The sequence below is a fragment of the Amphiura filiformis genome, chromosome 20 (genome assembly GCF_039555335.1).
Source record: "Amphiura filiformis chromosome 20, Afil_fr2py, whole genome shotgun sequence".
Taxonomy (NCBI): Eukaryota; Metazoa; Echinodermata; class Ophiuroidea; order Amphilepidida; family Amphiuridae; genus Amphiura; species Amphiura filiformis.
Window position 1 is genome coordinate 19,387,639 of NC_092647.1, and position 17,072 is coordinate 19,404,710.

At 36.4% G+C, this 17,072-nt stretch overlaps 1 protein-coding gene across 2 annotated transcripts; it reads left to right on the top strand.

Annotated features, from left to right (window-relative positions):
- Positions 1 to 2,674: 2,674 nt before the first annotated feature.
- LOC140142637 (uncharacterized) lies at positions 2,675 to 14,254 on the top strand. 2 transcript variants are annotated; one of them, XM_072164642.1, is made up of 7 exons: positions 2,678 to 2,811; positions 4,915 to 4,955; positions 7,860 to 8,908; positions 9,262 to 9,563; positions 10,196 to 10,297; positions 11,410 to 11,586; positions 12,551 to 14,254. In XM_072164642.1, exons 4-7 carry the CDS (start codon positions 9,449 to 9,451, stop codon positions 12,556 to 12,558), a joined length of 402 nt encoding a protein of 133 aa, XP_072020743.1. In that variant the 5' UTR covers positions 2,678 to 2,811; positions 4,915 to 4,955; positions 7,860 to 8,908; positions 9,262 to 9,448; the 3' UTR covers positions 12,559 to 14,254. The 2 variants fall into 2 exon arrangements, with proteins under 2 accessions (XP_072020741.1, XP_072020743.1); XM_072164640.1 differs by lacking the exons at positions 11,410 to 11,586; positions 12,551 to 14,254 and adding an exon at positions 10,912 to 11,168 and having other exon boundaries at positions 2,675 to 2,811.
- The last annotated feature ends 2,818 nt before the right edge of the window (positions 14,255 to 17,072 follow it).

The following is a 17,072-nucleotide window of genomic DNA, read 5'->3' on the forward strand; positions in this document are numbered from 1 at the left end:
CTTTTCGCGCGAAAATTTTCCGACTTTCATTGCTTGGAGGGGCGCAGAATCGATGCTGAATTGGTCAATTTGGCGCCCCTACGGGTGGCGCCCGGGGCACGTTGGCGCCCCAGCCCTCTTTACAACATAACTCAAGAACCACAGGACCTACAAAAGTATATATCTGTGGTATTTGAGTTCTTCGCTATGAAATGATCAATGCAATTTTTGCCCCCCTCCCCCATAGTTACGCCAATGCATGGTACGACCGTACACTTGTACATATGTCTTGAATTTATACAACCGCTGGAATTTAGTCCCTAACACACCCACCGCCCTCCCCACCCCCGCTTCCACCGGCACATCGAGCCCCTCTTTTTAAGTGCAGACTCGGAATCTTGCACAGCATTTGTGTGTATGGTGTCTCGGGGGAGGCCTACATGTAGTGTATTGGGTCGGGCGGGTGGTGTGGGGGCGGGTGTATGAAGGTGGGATGGGTGGGGTATGTGATATGGGGTAACATCATTGTTTTGGGTGATTGTATTTTTCAGAATTAGATTTAAAGAAGTATTGGCAATTACATCACGTCTTCAAAATTATATTGAGTATACCAAAGAAGAAGATAAAAAGCTTCTGAGTCTGAGTAGCCTACAAAAATAAATTTTGTGTAATTTTAAAGCTCAGTGGCCAATGGAAGAAAGATGGTTTATCATAATCATTAGGGGATGTGGACATTAAAGGGATACTCTCCAAAAGGTTTTCCAATAAGATAGTTAATTTCTTTAAAAGCCAAACTTTGACCTGGCTTTGTGGGAACGGGACACATGTATTAAAAGTGCATCGTTCAGCTTAAGGTTACACAAAGAAACCTATAAAAAAACGTATAAAAAAGACGTATTAAAAGGGCATTTCGTGATCCGCAGCATCATCCCCCCACTTTTCTCAAAAAAAATTGAAAATTTTTATATCACTGGAAACCTCTGACTACATAATGTTTATGGCACAAAAAATTTCTTGCAGATTGATTCGTTTTGCAAAGATATCGTGAAAATTGAATTTCGTTCTGGTAATCATGCATAACTCGCAAACGCAAAATCGGAATCAACTGAAATTTTGGGAATAAGATATCTACTGAAAATGGATGGATATCTACTGAAAAATGTCATAAAAAGAGAATGCTAGGATCACGAAATATTCCTTTAAGTTGTTCGCTAAAACAGAGTTTTCTCAGTAATCAAATATCGCAGCGAGTGAAATGTTGGTGTATTAGATGTAGTTTTAACATTATTTTTGTGTGTTTATACACATTTTTAGAATAAATTTGAAAATCCTTCGTTTAAAACCTTTTTACGCACCATGTTCACAAGATCAAAAACGCGTTCCATGTCGGTTTTTTTCTTCAAATGTGCGCCCCGTATAAAACCACGCCGAGTGATTGTTCTCTTCTTTTTTGTATTGTACTACAAATCGATCAAAGAAATAATGTTGCCATTTAACAGAACCAAAAACAGTACCGATTACATTTTAAAAGTCCGTTTTGGAGGAACATTTTCGAGAATCTTGCATGAGAAAAAACTGTTTTGTTACATGTACATTATTGATATCTTGATTGTGGAACGTTAATTTTGACATCTAAATACCTACATTATTTCTCAACTGTCTGTTGATTACTCTACCATTTGATTTTCATTCCAAATTAAAGCTACTTTTGCAAAAAACGAGTTTTTTCGTCATCGATGCGTCCGACTTTGCGGGGGCAATGCGCTTGTTTATCATAACAGCCTGTATGCACTATTGCATATTATAGTCAGTTTTGAGACCACCATATTTCGTAAGCCCCTCCGTGGCGCAATCGATTAGCGCGCTAGACTCATATATTCTTCTCTACTAAGTAATAGTTTTGAGCTGGTCAACTAGTACGGGTTCGAGTCCCTGTGTGGTCCAATTCTATAATTTTCTATTTTTTCTTACTTTCCTCTTTTTTTTTCTGTCTTTTTTCTTGTTCGTTTCTTTCTTTCTGACTGCAGTGATTGATAGTTTTGCCGTGTTTTTTTATTTTATTATTATTAAATTCAGGATTTTGTTTTAAGTAACAACGTAAAAAACATAAAAGTGTAACATTTGGAATGGAATTGGTGTATGGAACTCCAAGTCAGATTTTAGGGGAAAGAATCACCCCGAGTATCACAAAAACCCATGAATTTTTTGATTGGTATGTGCAATATTTATATATAATACATTTGTCTTTGTAATTGTATATGAGCAAGTGATGAAGCATAATAAATAAATAAGTAAATAAATAAATAAATAAATAAATAAATAAATAAATAAATAAATAAATAAATAAATAAATAAATAAATAAATAAATAAATAAATAAATAAATAAATAAATTAATTAATTAATTAATTAGAATATTTTCTCAATTTGAAGATGGATGATGATCCACCCAAAAATAAAAAATCATCGTATAGATCCCTGTACTAGTAATTTTTACACTTTCAAATTATGTTGACCATATAAGTTTATTTAAAAAAATGTTACTCTTTGTAATTCATCCTTGTGCCACATGTAAAAGGATTGTTATTCTTCCACGAATGTGTCGCGGATGCATTCATCAACATCCAACCCCTCTTTAACGATTGGTACAGTCCATACATAAAAAAACAGTGGGCTGCATCAACGCATCGTTCGTTTATCATTTTACATGTTCTGCGTGGTATAGTAGAAAGCTCTGACACCGTGGTATGTGAAAGGGCAAAGTATTATTGACAATATAAATTGACATGTTGTTTGGGTGCAGTCCATGAATATCTACTGAAATTTACACATAGTAAGTATAATTATATTGTGCTTATTTATACTATTAAATTGTTATGTTTTGACGCTTCTCTCTTGCTCATGTGCTCGAGTCTAATTTATAAATTATCTGCTATCTTCATTAGATAGCGTTGCTATATATATATATCCTATTGCTTCAATTAGCATGGTTAAGAGGCTGGTCGTAGCTGTATTTTCATCTATATGTAAATATCTGCTTGGTAAGCGTATTAGAGGTAGGGCCTACATGTAATGAGCATGGTTAATATAGACCATCTCGTCTTTTTGCAGAACTGTTTTGGTTTCTAATATAAATATTCACATAGATAGCTATAGATGATGTGAATATAAAAACACTGCCATGCTTGTATAAATGCTTGTATAATATGGTGTGCCAAAAAAATTATACACCTATGTCGCGCTCTACAAAGACTACCAAGACTATCGATATGCACACAATATATAGGCTATAATACAGTATACACTCAATATATTCTGTACCTGTATTCATTGCAGATACTGTATTAGCCTACAATACTAGTACTAGTATATAAAGTATACACCCACATAAAATACAGCTAATGGCTGTTCCGTGCTATTTATGTTCATTCACCCGAGTACACTAGTGTCAAGGGTCGAGGCACAGTATTGTTTGCGTTGGTAAATTCATTGGCAATTGCCATTGATATCTCCCACATATATTTTGTTTCATAGTATGAAGATTGATTTAATTCAGTTTTTTTTTTATCTCAAAATAGTGTGTGCAAATAAGCAAGAATTATAAATAAAAAATAAATAAGTTATCTATATATAAATTTATAAAATTTACATGTATAATAATTCAATTGATAGTAAGTACAATAATGATAATGTAAAAAAGGCGAAAGATGTACGAGTATATTAATCATTATCATGAGAGTACCCTTAAAAATAATTTGTCAAAGTAAAATAGATTTCATGACAGTAGTGTTGGTATTGTCGCCGCTCATCATTACTGGTTCTACAAATTGTTATCAAGGAGTAGAGGGGGTATGACCCGATATGTAAATGAGTATAGGCCCCCCCAAAAGACAGAAACATGATTTCTCGATTAAAAATATAAAAAGCATGTTTCAAGTTTTGATTTGTTTCTTAATTTGATAAAGCTTGTTTCTCGATTTGATAAACAGTAATAAACCTGCATGGTTTTCGATCGAGAAACCAGGCACCGTTCACTAAAAAAATGGTTTTCGATCGAGAAAACACGAAGGCAAACAACTTGCCAGTAAAAAAGAAGATGATTGTGAGGAGAATAAAGATGAGGAGGAAGTTGAAGGAGAGGAGAAGGAAGAAGAAGAGGAGGAAGAAGAAGAGGATGAGAAGGATGAAGAAGAGTAGGAGGGGGAAGAAGAAGAGGAGGAGGGAAGGAGGAAGAAATGAGGAAGAAGAGGAGGAGGAGATAAAAGAAGGAAGAAGAAGAAGAAGAAGAGGAGGATGAGAAGGATGAAGAAGAGGAGGAGGGGGAAGAAGAAGAGGAGGAGGGAAGGAGGAAGAAAATGAGGAAGAAGAGGAGGAGGAGAAAAAAGAAGGAAGAGGAGGAGGAAGATGTGGTGGAGGAGAGGAGGAAGAAGAAGAGGAGGAAGAAGAAAAGGAAGAAGAGGCAGAAGAGGAGGAGGGAAAGAACAAGAGGAGGAGGAAGAAGAAGAGGAGGAAGAAGAGGAAGAGGAGAAGGAAGAAGAAAAAAGGAAGAGGAAAAAGAAGAAAAGGAGGAAGAAGAAAAGGAGGAAGAGGAGGGAAAGGACAAGAGGAGGAGGAAGAAGAGGAGGGGGAAGAAAAAGAGGAGGAGGAAGAAGAGGAGGGGAAGAAGAGGAGGAGGAAGAAGAAGAGAAGGAGCAGAGAAAGAGGGGGAAGTAAATGAGGAGGAAGAGGAGAAGGGAAAAGAGGACGAGTCGGAGGAAGAACAGTAATATGACGAGGAAGAGGAGAAAGAGAAGGCAAAAGAAGTGGAGGGGAGGAAGAGGAGAAGGAGGAGCCAACAATAGCAGCTTGGGTATTCATAATAAACCAATGTATAGTGATTAGATTTATACGAAACCATTCGGTATTCACTGAATTATTGTGTTTGTTTCTATTCCAGTGATTCTGTGAAGAGTGTTACGGAAGGAAGTTCAAACGCAAGTAAGTATCATAATCAATTAACAACGGGCCTAAGATAAAATATTATGTTTCTATCTGACTTATATATTTATCGTACACACTTCCGCTTTTTTTTCGATTTCTAAACCATACTAGGTCCCTAATGTTATTGTTTATCGATTCAAAAGATATGTTTTTCGCCAGCCCATCGGGCTGGTACCTATTTCTGGGATGGTGTTTGTATGCTCAAGAGATTAATTTTTATTGGTATTGGAATGACTTTTGTTTAAAACTTTTTGTGGTTGAATTTTTTTTAAATATTTTAATTCGATTTGTAAGGAAAAGTAAGTTTGTTTTGCCGTTTCAACGAACGAAAACGAGTGAGTATTACCAAAGTTATGTTTGAACTAATTATGACTTTAAAAGTTCTAGGTATAGGCCTAAATGTAACAATAATAATAATATATAGCATCATATGGTCAGCAGAAGAAAATCTGACATCACCTATGATGTCATATCAGTGTCCTTGACCGGGGTCCTTACTCCTTGACCTCTGAACAGCGTGATATCATGTTGATAACAGATCTATCGAATCAAACTCTTCCTCATCTCCCCGGATCATATCACAGATTCTCAACAATCTGTGATCATATGGACCATATTGATGTGAAAGTAGTTATCTATCATATCCTGTGTCGTTTTATGGATAAAAATAACTCAAAATGTTATTGATAAAATGGTTGCTATCATAAACATCAGTTTTGTCTTTTCAACGGAAAAATCCGATGCAAAATAAAGTTTTTAGGGCCTAGCTATAATATGGGCATAATTTATGCATGTAGGCCTATAGTATTGAACAATGTACCCCATTTGACATGCACTTATAGATAAATAAATTGTCTTACTTTATTAATTTAATAACTTCTTTATTATAAATAAAATGACACATAACTATTTGATTCATAAAATTACATTCAACAAAATGATTGAAGAGAAAACACACAAGGCACTAGGCAGACTGTTATAGAATGGAGTATGTTAGATGCCATGTCCATATCTTCGCAGGAGTTTCCGACTAGCAATCAACATGATCAGCACATTCAGAAAAACACAGTTTAAGAGTGAAGATTGTAGTGAGTAACCAGTCCTTTATAAATGTGCTGGCCACTATCTATTATAATATAGTAGGCTTAAACTATACATTGCGAATTAATTAAGTTATTTTAAAATAAAATGTACATGTAAGTTAACTCAAACCGGCAGTGTATATATCGAAAGCAGTGAAATCGGAAATTACTAAGCAAAGATATTGAGTTCGTAAGTTCTGGTATTACAAAATTGGAAATTGAGATATCGTGGGTAAAAAGCTGAAAAGACAAAAAAAACAAAAACAACAACAACAACAAAAAAAACAGACCAGAACAATTTGGAGTAATGAATTAAAAGAGTTGACATGAGATTAGGAATTAATGTTTTCTGCTGTTTCAGTGTGCATGTTCTCATCGTTGATGGTTTGGTGGACTGTCATGTAGATGTAAGCGTGATCCTAAAAATGCCTTTCACATTGACCAAAACTAATTACAAGACCTCTTCTACATTGGGGCTGGCTTTCCCTTTTAAAGGGAATTTTTATTCGATTGAGAAATGGTTTCTCTCTTTTATTGTGTGCATTTAATACCAGGAATATTCCCAGCAAACACAAAACGTTTTCGACATCATTCGCAAAAGCTTAGAAAAGGTTGCCATAAAACGTTTAAATGTCGGGTTATATAAAGGGTATAAAACATTCAAAACATTTTTTGATAACTTACTGCAAACATTCTAACGTTATTTAAATGTTGACAAAATATTTGGCAAAACATTTTGAAAACATTGAAAAAAATATTTTTGTAGTATGTTTGCATACAAAACGTTTTAAAACATTTTCATGACCTTTATGACCCGATATTTAATGTTATTAAAACGTTTTTACCAAAACCAAAAACCAAAAACATAACCTGTTTAAAACGTTTTAAAAACATTAAATAGTGAGGCTCCAAGGTGTTGGGGTAAAGAATAACTAAACAAAATCAACATTTGACGGAAATCGTTTATTATGGCGTTAGTATTTCATTTTATCGCAAGAGATTATTTTATTACTGTATTATATTACAAGAGATTTATTTTTGAGTTGAGTACTAATTGTTTCGTTTTCAATTCTCTTGCTAAAACTGCACACAAGCAGCCAGTGGCATAGATTTCTTTTTGACATTGGGGGGAATGGGGTTGAAAAAACAAACAAACTTGAAGTATAGTGAATCCAGGCCCTTTTAGCGACAAAATAAGTTTATGGTACAAATGCGCGCAAAACGCGCAAACGTTAAACATTTGCACTTTTGTGGCTAAAATGGCCAAATATGAGGTTAATTTGGTCAGAAACCCACACATAGGCGTTAACATTGGGGCGGGGGATGGTTGTATGGACTAGCGGCCCTGACAACCCCCCCCGGATCTACTACGCCTATGCAGTCGGAGGGCTAGTTTGGCTAGTATAGCATACTGGTAGTTCATAAACCTCATTCAGCAATCATAGCTCTCAAAATCTAACCTTCAGTTATGGAGTAGGAGTTCTTTGATTGTGACCATCATCTTCTTGGCTGCTCAGCAGACCTGTGTTTTATCACAGGTTCTAGAATATCTGTGGTTTTATATATATTGTATACATAGCCTACCTTTTCCCAGCTATGTGGAGCCGAGGTGGGGTTTGGCAGTCATGTGACTTCAATATGACCTGGGCACTCCCTTTTAAAGGGTTTTTTATTTTGTTGTTGTTTGTTTTTGTTTTGTTTTAGTAGAACGCTAAAAGCTAGATTCTGACTTGATATTAATTCCAAACCGCGCAGTTTAATGAACAACATACTTATTCATTATACAGACTAATAGTTTTCTACTTTTTACTCTTTGCAGAAATGTTCAAGAGCAAGAAATCCGCATCTGGGCTAACCAAGTCATCCAAGTACTTTGACCAATTAAGAAAAGGAAAGAAGAAATCGGAAAAAGTCACTTTTGAAGACGCCAAACCAAAACTTGATGAGGTCTTAGACTTCCTCAAAATTGCGATGATTTCACATCGAAAGAGATTGGCGATGCGCTGAATGATCTTGTCACCATCCCCGAAGATATGTCGGTAAAGCTCACCCAGGAAGACCTGGCAAAGAATCGCGGCGATGTCGGGGAATATCTAACTCAAAACGGCTACGCAGAACTCTTTGTGAAAATCGTCACATCTCTGAAGAGTCACGTCAGAGTCTATGCTAAACTCAAAGTGTCACAAGCGCTTGAAAACTTTAGATTAGTTCTTCGAGGTTTTTGTAATTACACCGCTTGGTGCCCACAATTGCAGATTGATTTTGCGCTTCAAGATGGCGTCAAGACCCTGTTTCCGCTTCTTGAATATATCGATAAAAACCTACCACAATGTGATCCAAAATCAAAAGCCGTTGCCTTGATACAGCAGATTCTGTTGTTTCTCATACCGATCTTTCAGAATTGTATTAAATATTGCCCCAAAAACCGCAGTGCTTATCGCGAAGCAAATGCTTTCCAGATCCTCAGCAACATGAAGTCGTCGGACAAGAACATCCAGTTGTTAGCACTTCTGACGATGGCATATGTCGTCGACGACAAGCAAAGCCAAGGTCTTTCCAAGTCACATGATTGTATCAAATTACTCACCGAGATGCTTGACGAATGCGTCAAATCGCCTGATCACTCCATTATTATTCATCCGCTGTGCTATTCAATCAGAGAAATTCTGGATGGTTTGAATCATCTTATCATCAATGATGATAATAAGGTGGAGCTGAAGAAACACGGGGGAATTCGAATTATCTCTCAGATTGTGGAAGATGATTCCTTTTCTCAGGAGGAGAAGCGTCTTGCTGTGGAAGCCATTGGAGCCCTTGCCTTTGTGAAGAGCATCAGAGAGACGAACGAAGTCAAGGATGCCGCAACAAGTAAGTGTGATGGCATTACCCCTCCTCGCAATTCGAACAGTCCCCCTCCCGCTAAAGGCGTACTTTTTGATCAAATTAGTCCATGTGTTACATGTTTTATTGCTGTCGAACCCAAAGTGTTGTCGCACAAAATGCAAGGACATTGTCCCGAGGTTAACAGCATCCGGTATCCTTAATGGTTATGAAATTTAAAGGAAACCCATTCGTTATTTCCAAAGATTATTCATTCACTGAAACCAAACAAGGATGTACAAGTGTTTTCATTTATATTTGATAGTGACTTTATGAAACCCAGGCCAACTGACATATAATACATGTCCATTTATTTATTCTTCATTCATTATATTTTACAGTGTTAGAAAAACTAGCAAGCTCAGAGAATGACAAATTGCGTGAAGCAAGCAAGTACGCACTTTTTGAGATCAATGAAGAAACCATCAAACCAATCAAGGAAGGCATCACGGCATCTGCACCACCCGCTGCTGCAGGTGAATCACCGCCAACATATACGCAAGCAGTAGCTGAGGGCGCTAAAGGAACATGTCTGGTCACGTGATGATAAGTTACCAATGGGACTCTCAAGAGCGTGCTGTCTATATCAGAGATAAGCTGAGAGAACATGGGTACAAGGTGTGGTTTGATCTAGATGACATGAGTAAGTCATATTTCCATATTGTAGTTTGCAACTTCAAAGAGCAGTATTTGGAACGGCTCTTTTCAGAGCCATCAGTGGCCAGGGACCCTCTAATGTACAGTAGACCTGCAGTTCATTTCAGAGCCACAGCTGACAATAAATGTTCAATCCACAAGCAAGAAGCGCTTATTTACTTTTCTCTATTGACAAGAGGCGGTCTCCAGTGATCGGTTCTTTTCAGAGCCACCAAAAACTTTTACATTAGTAGATAGGCGAGGTCTGTTTTTCACTGTTCACAAGGGCAGTCTTCAGTGAACGACCCTTTTCAGAGTCATCAGTAGGCAAGGAGCTCACTGCCTACATGTATCATAATTAGTACCTTGTCCTGAAGAAGTCAGAGCTATAATCCCGACGAATGCCAGACAGTTCTAAACATGTGCGAAGGCGATCCCGCCAAAGTATTCGATGTTGCATGGCGTGATTATTATATATACTCACTATTGGTTCCAAAATTCAAAATATCATTGCTACGAAAACACTCCAACGTGAAAAGAACGTCATATGGCATATCAATATAAAATGCTGGAAACTTTTTTTCCAGATATAGATGTAAATAATCATGATGTTGTACTCATTTTTCCCTCTCATTTCAGAGGGCGACATAGTAGATGCCATGGCTGATGCAGTACAGAACTCTGCCGTAGTTCTCATGTGTATGAGTGAAAGATACAAAGAAAGCAGCAATTGCAGATCAGGTAAAGTATGCCCTCTGGAAAGGACTTCTCTATGCAGTATATGGGGGGGGGGGGGCACCGAGCATAAGAGGGGCATAAGAGGGGAGATGGAGAGAAGTCGCTCGTGGAGGGGGCACCGGGTCTGATGGGGGTTGGTCACACTCACAAGCCGTTTTTCAATGACGATTCACCACTGTTTCTACCAATGTTTACCGACCAAGTAATTCAAATCCTAAACTGAATTTTGGTTGTTTCTTTCTTTGTTTTTCCATGTATCGTTTAATAGTTTTTTTTTTTTACATGTTTTTCTTCGTGTATGTAATTTTGTTTGTGTGTTACATATGTATATTCTATTTTTGTTAATATACCTGTCGTTCTTCTCTATCCATGTCTCCGAATCGAAATAGCTTTTTGATGTTTATCTTAAATCTTCGGATAAATATTACAGTACTTAGTGAACTACACGTACATGTCATTGCATGATGAAGTGTCACGTCATTCCTAGACTCATAAAAGAGGGAAGTGTGACACTGAACTGACTGAAGTGTGTGGGCTTCGTCGTCTCTATTCATGTCGTTTGGGTTCTCTCCAAATTCTAATAGATGTTTTATGTGTATCTTTGGTTGGTATTACAGAAGCACAATACGCGCACAAGTTGAAGCGTCCTATCATTCCTCTGCTCATGGAAGAAGGACTTGTGATTTATGAAGTGTTTGGGCCCCGTCGTCTCTATTCATGTCGTTCGGGTTCTCTCCTCCAAATTATAATAGATGTTGTATGCTTTATCTCTGGTTGGTATTACAGAAGCATAATATGCACACAACTTGAAGCATCCTATCATCCCTCTGCTCATGGAAGAAGGACTTGTGATTTATGAAGTGTGTGGGCCCCGTCGTCTCTATTCCTGTCATTTGGGTTCTCTCCTCCAAATTATAATAGATGTTGTATGCATTATCTTTGGTTACAAAAGCACAATATGCGCACAAGTTGAAGCGTCCTATCATCCCTCTGCTCATGGAAGAGGGACTTGTGACTTATGAAGTGTGTAGGCTCCGTCGTCTCTATTCGTGTCGTTTGGGTTCTCTCCAAATTCTAATAGATGTTTTATGCATTATCTTTGGTTGGTATTACAGAAGCACAATATGCACACAAGTTGAAGCGTCCTATCATCCCTCTGCTCATGGAAGAAGGATACGATCCCGATGGTTGGCTGGGTTTCATACTCGGAACCAAACTCTACTACAAATTCTGTTGCGATACGGAAACAGATGTAGATGGATTGCTGAAAGGGATCAAAACACTGAAGATTGGTAATAATAATATAAACTTGAACCTATATCTCTCTAAATGTATACCAAGTGGGAAAAAAGAGTGAGAGAGTGAAGCGGAGGACAGTCCCTTTTTGAGTGGACAAAATTCACTCTAAAAGGATTGAAAAAAGTAGTCTGTTGTATACTCTCAAACGAGTGATTATTGCCTAAAGAAAATGTACTTTCAGAGAATATAGGATGTAGTCTAAATGTAAAAGAGTGAATTCCCACTCTTTCAATGAGTTGAACGAAGGACAACCCGTTTTTGAGTGGAAAACACTCTAAAATGAAAGAAAGTACATTTTTGTTAGGCAATATTCACTCTTTTGAGAGTATACATACTACTTTTTTCAATCCTTTTAGAGTGAAATATTTACACCCAAAAAGGGGCTGTCCTCCATTTCACTCTCTCGCTCTTTTTTCCACTCTTTCCACTCGGTGTATATTTAGAGAGTATTATTTGTTCTGCAATAATATTGTTACTTAAAGTTACACAATTTGTTTAGATTCTTGTTACACAAGATATGTTAAAAACAGAACAAAAATATGTTCCAATTGGCAAGCAGTTACACAAGAATGGTTCTAATGAAACACTTATGTGGAAAACACAAAGAATGCACCATACATATAAAAATTATTGTAATAATTAATTGTTGTATTTAATTTGGTGTGTTATGCACATTTTCTCAACTTTGTGTTATGCACATTTTCTCAACTGTTGATATACAAACTATAATAGACTACAGTATTAATAAATGACTACCTGGCAACTAATATAAATACTAACGAATGCCATGTCCAAAGTATTGATAACATGTAGGCTAACTGTTAGTATACATGCTATACCAGATCATATAGTTAGCTTTGTAAAGTGATACATATTATTATACATGCATAATCTATGGTATTTCCTTGTTTCGGAAATTGAATCTACCTTTTTTCTTTTTTTTGATTTCGCTTTCAGGCAAATAGATGCTTGTGGATAAGATCGTCAGGCAGGGAGTGAACAACTATTATTATACGTGCTTCGCATCCTGATCTATCTCAGAAGGCTGCCTTGTGTGATTTTTATCATCATTGTTGTATGTCATATTGGGACACACTATAAAAGTAACATATTAATTTTGAGGTATTACCACAATATTACAATCTCATATCCATGCATATAAGAGAGAAGCATACTGAAATATAAAATAACAATGGGAACTTAAAACAATGATCATAAAAATCGCACAAGGCAGCCTTTTGAGATAGATCAGTATGTGATTCAACAAACAAAATTACATGTTCAACTCTAAATCAAACCAGATCCAACGGTTTGTATACATATTTTTAGTTATTGTTTTGGTGTCTTATACGCTGGCGAAGTGACGTCATAATCGGATTATTTACCATAGCAATAAAATGAAAACAATTTTTAAATAGTTCGCCCTGCACTACAAGCAGATTGCATTAATCACCTGTGTATGTCAGCAAACATAGATTGAATACAATACCGCTCTTTTCAAAGATACTAATCTTACAGGTGCGAGTGATCAGCCTTTCTTTGACATCTATGATTCAATGAATCGGTACCGCGTGAACGTTGTAGTGCAGGGCGATAGAGTCAAAATTATAATAATCTATTGCTATGGTAGTTAATCCGATTAAATACGTCACTTCGCCAGCGTATTATGTACTATGTTTTATAAGTGGGAAATTGGTGCTTTTCTGGGGTAAAGAAATATTCATATAATTACAATGATTTATAGCTACATATATGATTTGGTGTTTCATAATGTTATAGGTAAACTCGGCACTCGCCTTTCCTGCTGCTATTGTGTAAACGTGAAACTCTTTCAAGAGTTAAACTTCATTTCTATACATATTTTCTAATTTTCAGTCTTACGAAGCAAAGTTAGTTTTAATCGAATTTTGAATTCACATTTTATTTGCTAATAGGCCTACATGTATACCCATCAAACACAAAACGTTTTACAGTTTTTCAGTCTTACGAAGCAAAATTACTTTTAATCTAAATTTTAATTCACATTTTACAGGGAATAGCGCTCTTGGGCTCTTCCATTATTTTGAAATTCACACTACCCCTGTGGAAGATTTTGGAAATGTCTTCCATGAGGGGAGTATGAATTTCAAATAGAATTAGCACGTTAACCAACTCTTTCTTAAAATAACCCTCTTTCTGTGGAAGATTCGGGTTGAATCTTTCTCAGAGGGTGTATTAAAGTCAGATGGAGTTGCCTAATGTGTTCATTATACTTGAAATTCATACTCCCCTGTGGAAGATATTTTCAAAATCTTCTACAGGGGTAGAATGGATTTTAAATGGACGAGCCCATTATTCTTTCTAGGTGACAACTTATAAAAAATAAAGGTATAGACTCCAGAATTGTTGTGGTCACATTTGTTTTGTATGTTTTTATATTGTATTCATGTATAAAGTACTATAGGGACATAGTATCAGCGTATGTAAAATGTTCTGATAGAATTTTTAATATTATATATGTATTATATAGGACTATGTATTATCACGGTATATGTACTTAAATTTGATATGGTCGGTACTCTGTATTTAATGATTAGGCCAATGAAAAAAGAGGTATTTGTCTCAGGAGCAAATGGAAAAAAGGCAAAGCGGTTTTGTGTTTTTGGTTCTTTTTTTCTTCTTCGTTTTAGTTAACAAAATATCTATACGTTGCACGCTAGACCCCACTTATTTTTTTATTGTATTTTCGGACCATCTTTTTCCGACAGCTTCACGGCCGAATTTTCTTTTTTTGTGAATGTAAAACAAAAAAGGAAAAAACACCAATTAAACATGAAGAAAAACTAATGCGCTGAAATGCGAATTGTAATAGCTATAGGCCCTACGCTGTCTCCTGAAACAAACTTTTTTTCTTTGGCCTTAAGTTAATCTAAAATTAAAACAAAATTATAGCTTACAACTAAGTCACAAGTTTTGTTATAAAACCATTTCAAAAGTTGCAAAACTTTAAAAGAATAAAGAAAATGACAAGTCCTTCAAGAACAATCATGTACTAATTTAACATTCGTTTTATTTACTTGTTTTAGGTTACTACACTTAAAAATTCTTTTAAAACAGATTGTTGTAGTATAAAGATTGTATATTAAAAATTTCTTACCGAACCAAAAGTGTTTCATGTGCTATTTTTCTCGTACAGGTAATTCTTAATTCCCCCTACACTCTTAGGAAAAAAGGTGCAACTTATATTAGAACCCTTTTTTCCTGCATGGAGCACCCTTACAAAAAAAAAAGGGTTCTCCGAGGGTTCTTTTAGGGATTCAATCATGTTTCACCGTTGTTCATCACCGATTATATCACTCATACATAAATTCTAGACAGTTCATTGGTTGATTACCGTTTGCCATTTTTACTATCACCTCCTCCGTGTGATAGTCTTTACCATCATAGCGCTCTGCCGTAGTGCGCCTGCGCCAAGCCGTGCGCTGACTCTTGGACTCGCCGATTTAGTTATGGGGTGAACCCCAAAATGTGAAGTATATTACGGCAAAACATGGTGTTATGTTGATGAAAAATGTATTTCCTACCTTAAATAGTATTTTAGTAATATAATTTATGTACGAGTGATATAAAACAAATATTAACTGTCTTAAATTCGTGTAATGGTCGAAATATAATCACTCGGTGAAAGATGTATCGTTCCATTCCACTCGCCGGACAATCCATCTTTCACCTCGTGATTATATTTCGACCATCACACTCATAGACAGTTAATATTTGTATATTAACAACTCGCGTCAGCGTCGTCTGAGTAGTTTACTTCGCGAGGGCAGCTTTAGCTGCCCGAGCGAAGTAAACCACGCAGACGCGCCGGGGACGCGAGTTGTTAATAGGTGATGAACAACGGTGAAACATGATTGAATCCCTTTCAACAACGAAACAAGCTAAAGATGTCAAATTCACATGATTCTTTCATTCGGAATGCCCGTTTGTCATTACCACTCAACCTTACAAAAAGATATCGGTATTTCTCTGTTGATATCAGCAATAAAACTAAAGAATAAAGCGGTAATATTTAGCTGCTACCGCTAACATAAGAGAGTTCATGTTTACGCATATGTTCCAGGCATGACGAATTTTACGCGCTCATGCGTAACGCGTACGCGTAACCTTGCGTTCGCGTATACGCTACTGAACTGTGGAGTCATCACGGATTAACAACGGTTGACTCCTGTACAAAGATATAGGAAGAGTTGTTGAATTAGGGGTTCATTCATATATTTTCATGACTAAACGATTGTTTATGCCCGAGGGCTTTAGCCCGAGGGCATAAACAACGTTTAGTCATGAAAATATATGAATGAACCCGTTCATACATACGCAACATTCTGCTTGCTGTTATTTCCCTCCAAAACTAAAAATACCATCATTTTAAACTAAAAACTACCAGTTCCTTATCATTTTTTAACAGTTTCTCCATCGCTAATTGTAAGAAAACGTTTTCTTGCTCAGTCCATCGTGCTTGGACGCGCGCGAACATCGCGTACATCACTCGCGCTTTGCGTAAATAGCTCGCGAACATAGACGCGTAATATCCTACTCGCGAGCGTCCATCAGTTCTCGCGCGGCTTGTTTATAACCGGAACGCCGGGCATAAACGTTGTTTATGCCCGCCTATCGACCAATCACGCATGCTGTTATATAGCGAGTATGTATGAATATACGTTCAAGAACCCAAAAAGGTTACTTATAATCCAATTATTATGGTTCTAAAGAAGACCCTTTGAAGAACCTTTAATGGTGCCCCTTGGAGAACAGCCGAGGAACCCTTGTAGTACCCTCTTTTCTAAGAGTGTAATATATTTGTGAATAACTCTTCCTCTATCTAATAAAAGTCATTGAGATCAAGCAAAATGAGTCGGATGTCGGGAATATGGATTTTGAGATATAGCCAATAACAGTATTAATCTTCCTTTTCATTCACCTTCATGGCCATATCTCTGGAACCGTAAGTCTAATTGTGGTGGGGTTTTCAGCAAAGAAAAGCTCTGTGAATGGCTTATATAATGAAATTGAAAAATGAATTTTGATTTTGATCGACATTAGACTCATTTTGCTTGATCGCATTATGTCAATTTTATGGGAAAATAATATTTTATTCAACTGCTTAAATCAGTACGAAAGTAAAATTTATAAAAAAAATAAAATGGTTGTTATCCATGCCTTCATAAAGTAACTGAAAAATAAGTTTTGCAATAAACATATCTTATAAAGCGCAAACACCTTGTGGACACACATTGCAGTGAACTTCATGATCTAAAATTATTGGTATCCATCGGTTTTGATGTTTATTGAAAACCCTACTTTTTCAAATGCAACATTGCATGAATCCTCAAGAAATTACTAGAATTTCAAGTTTTAATTTCATGACCTTTTATGACATTAATCTACAAACTAGGTGAATCTCATGTTGTATAGTTTGATGTGTCAGTCATATAGTTAC

What these genes read in the sequence shown, in the direction of transcription:
- LOC140142637 (XM_072164640.1), top strand. Translation starts at nt 9,449, where the DNA reads ATGTCTGGTCACGTGATGATAAGTTACCAATGGGACTCTCAAGAGCGT. An exon ending in GTTTGATCTAGATGACATGA is followed by an intron (nt 9,564 to 10,195) that starts GTAAGTCATATT and finishes CTCTCATTTCAG; the next exon opens with AGGGCGACATAGTAGATGCC. An exon ending in AAGCAGCAATTGCAGATCAG is followed by an intron (nt 10,298 to 10,911) that starts GTAAAGTATGCC and finishes TTGGTATTACAG; the next exon opens with AAGCACAATACGCGCACAAG.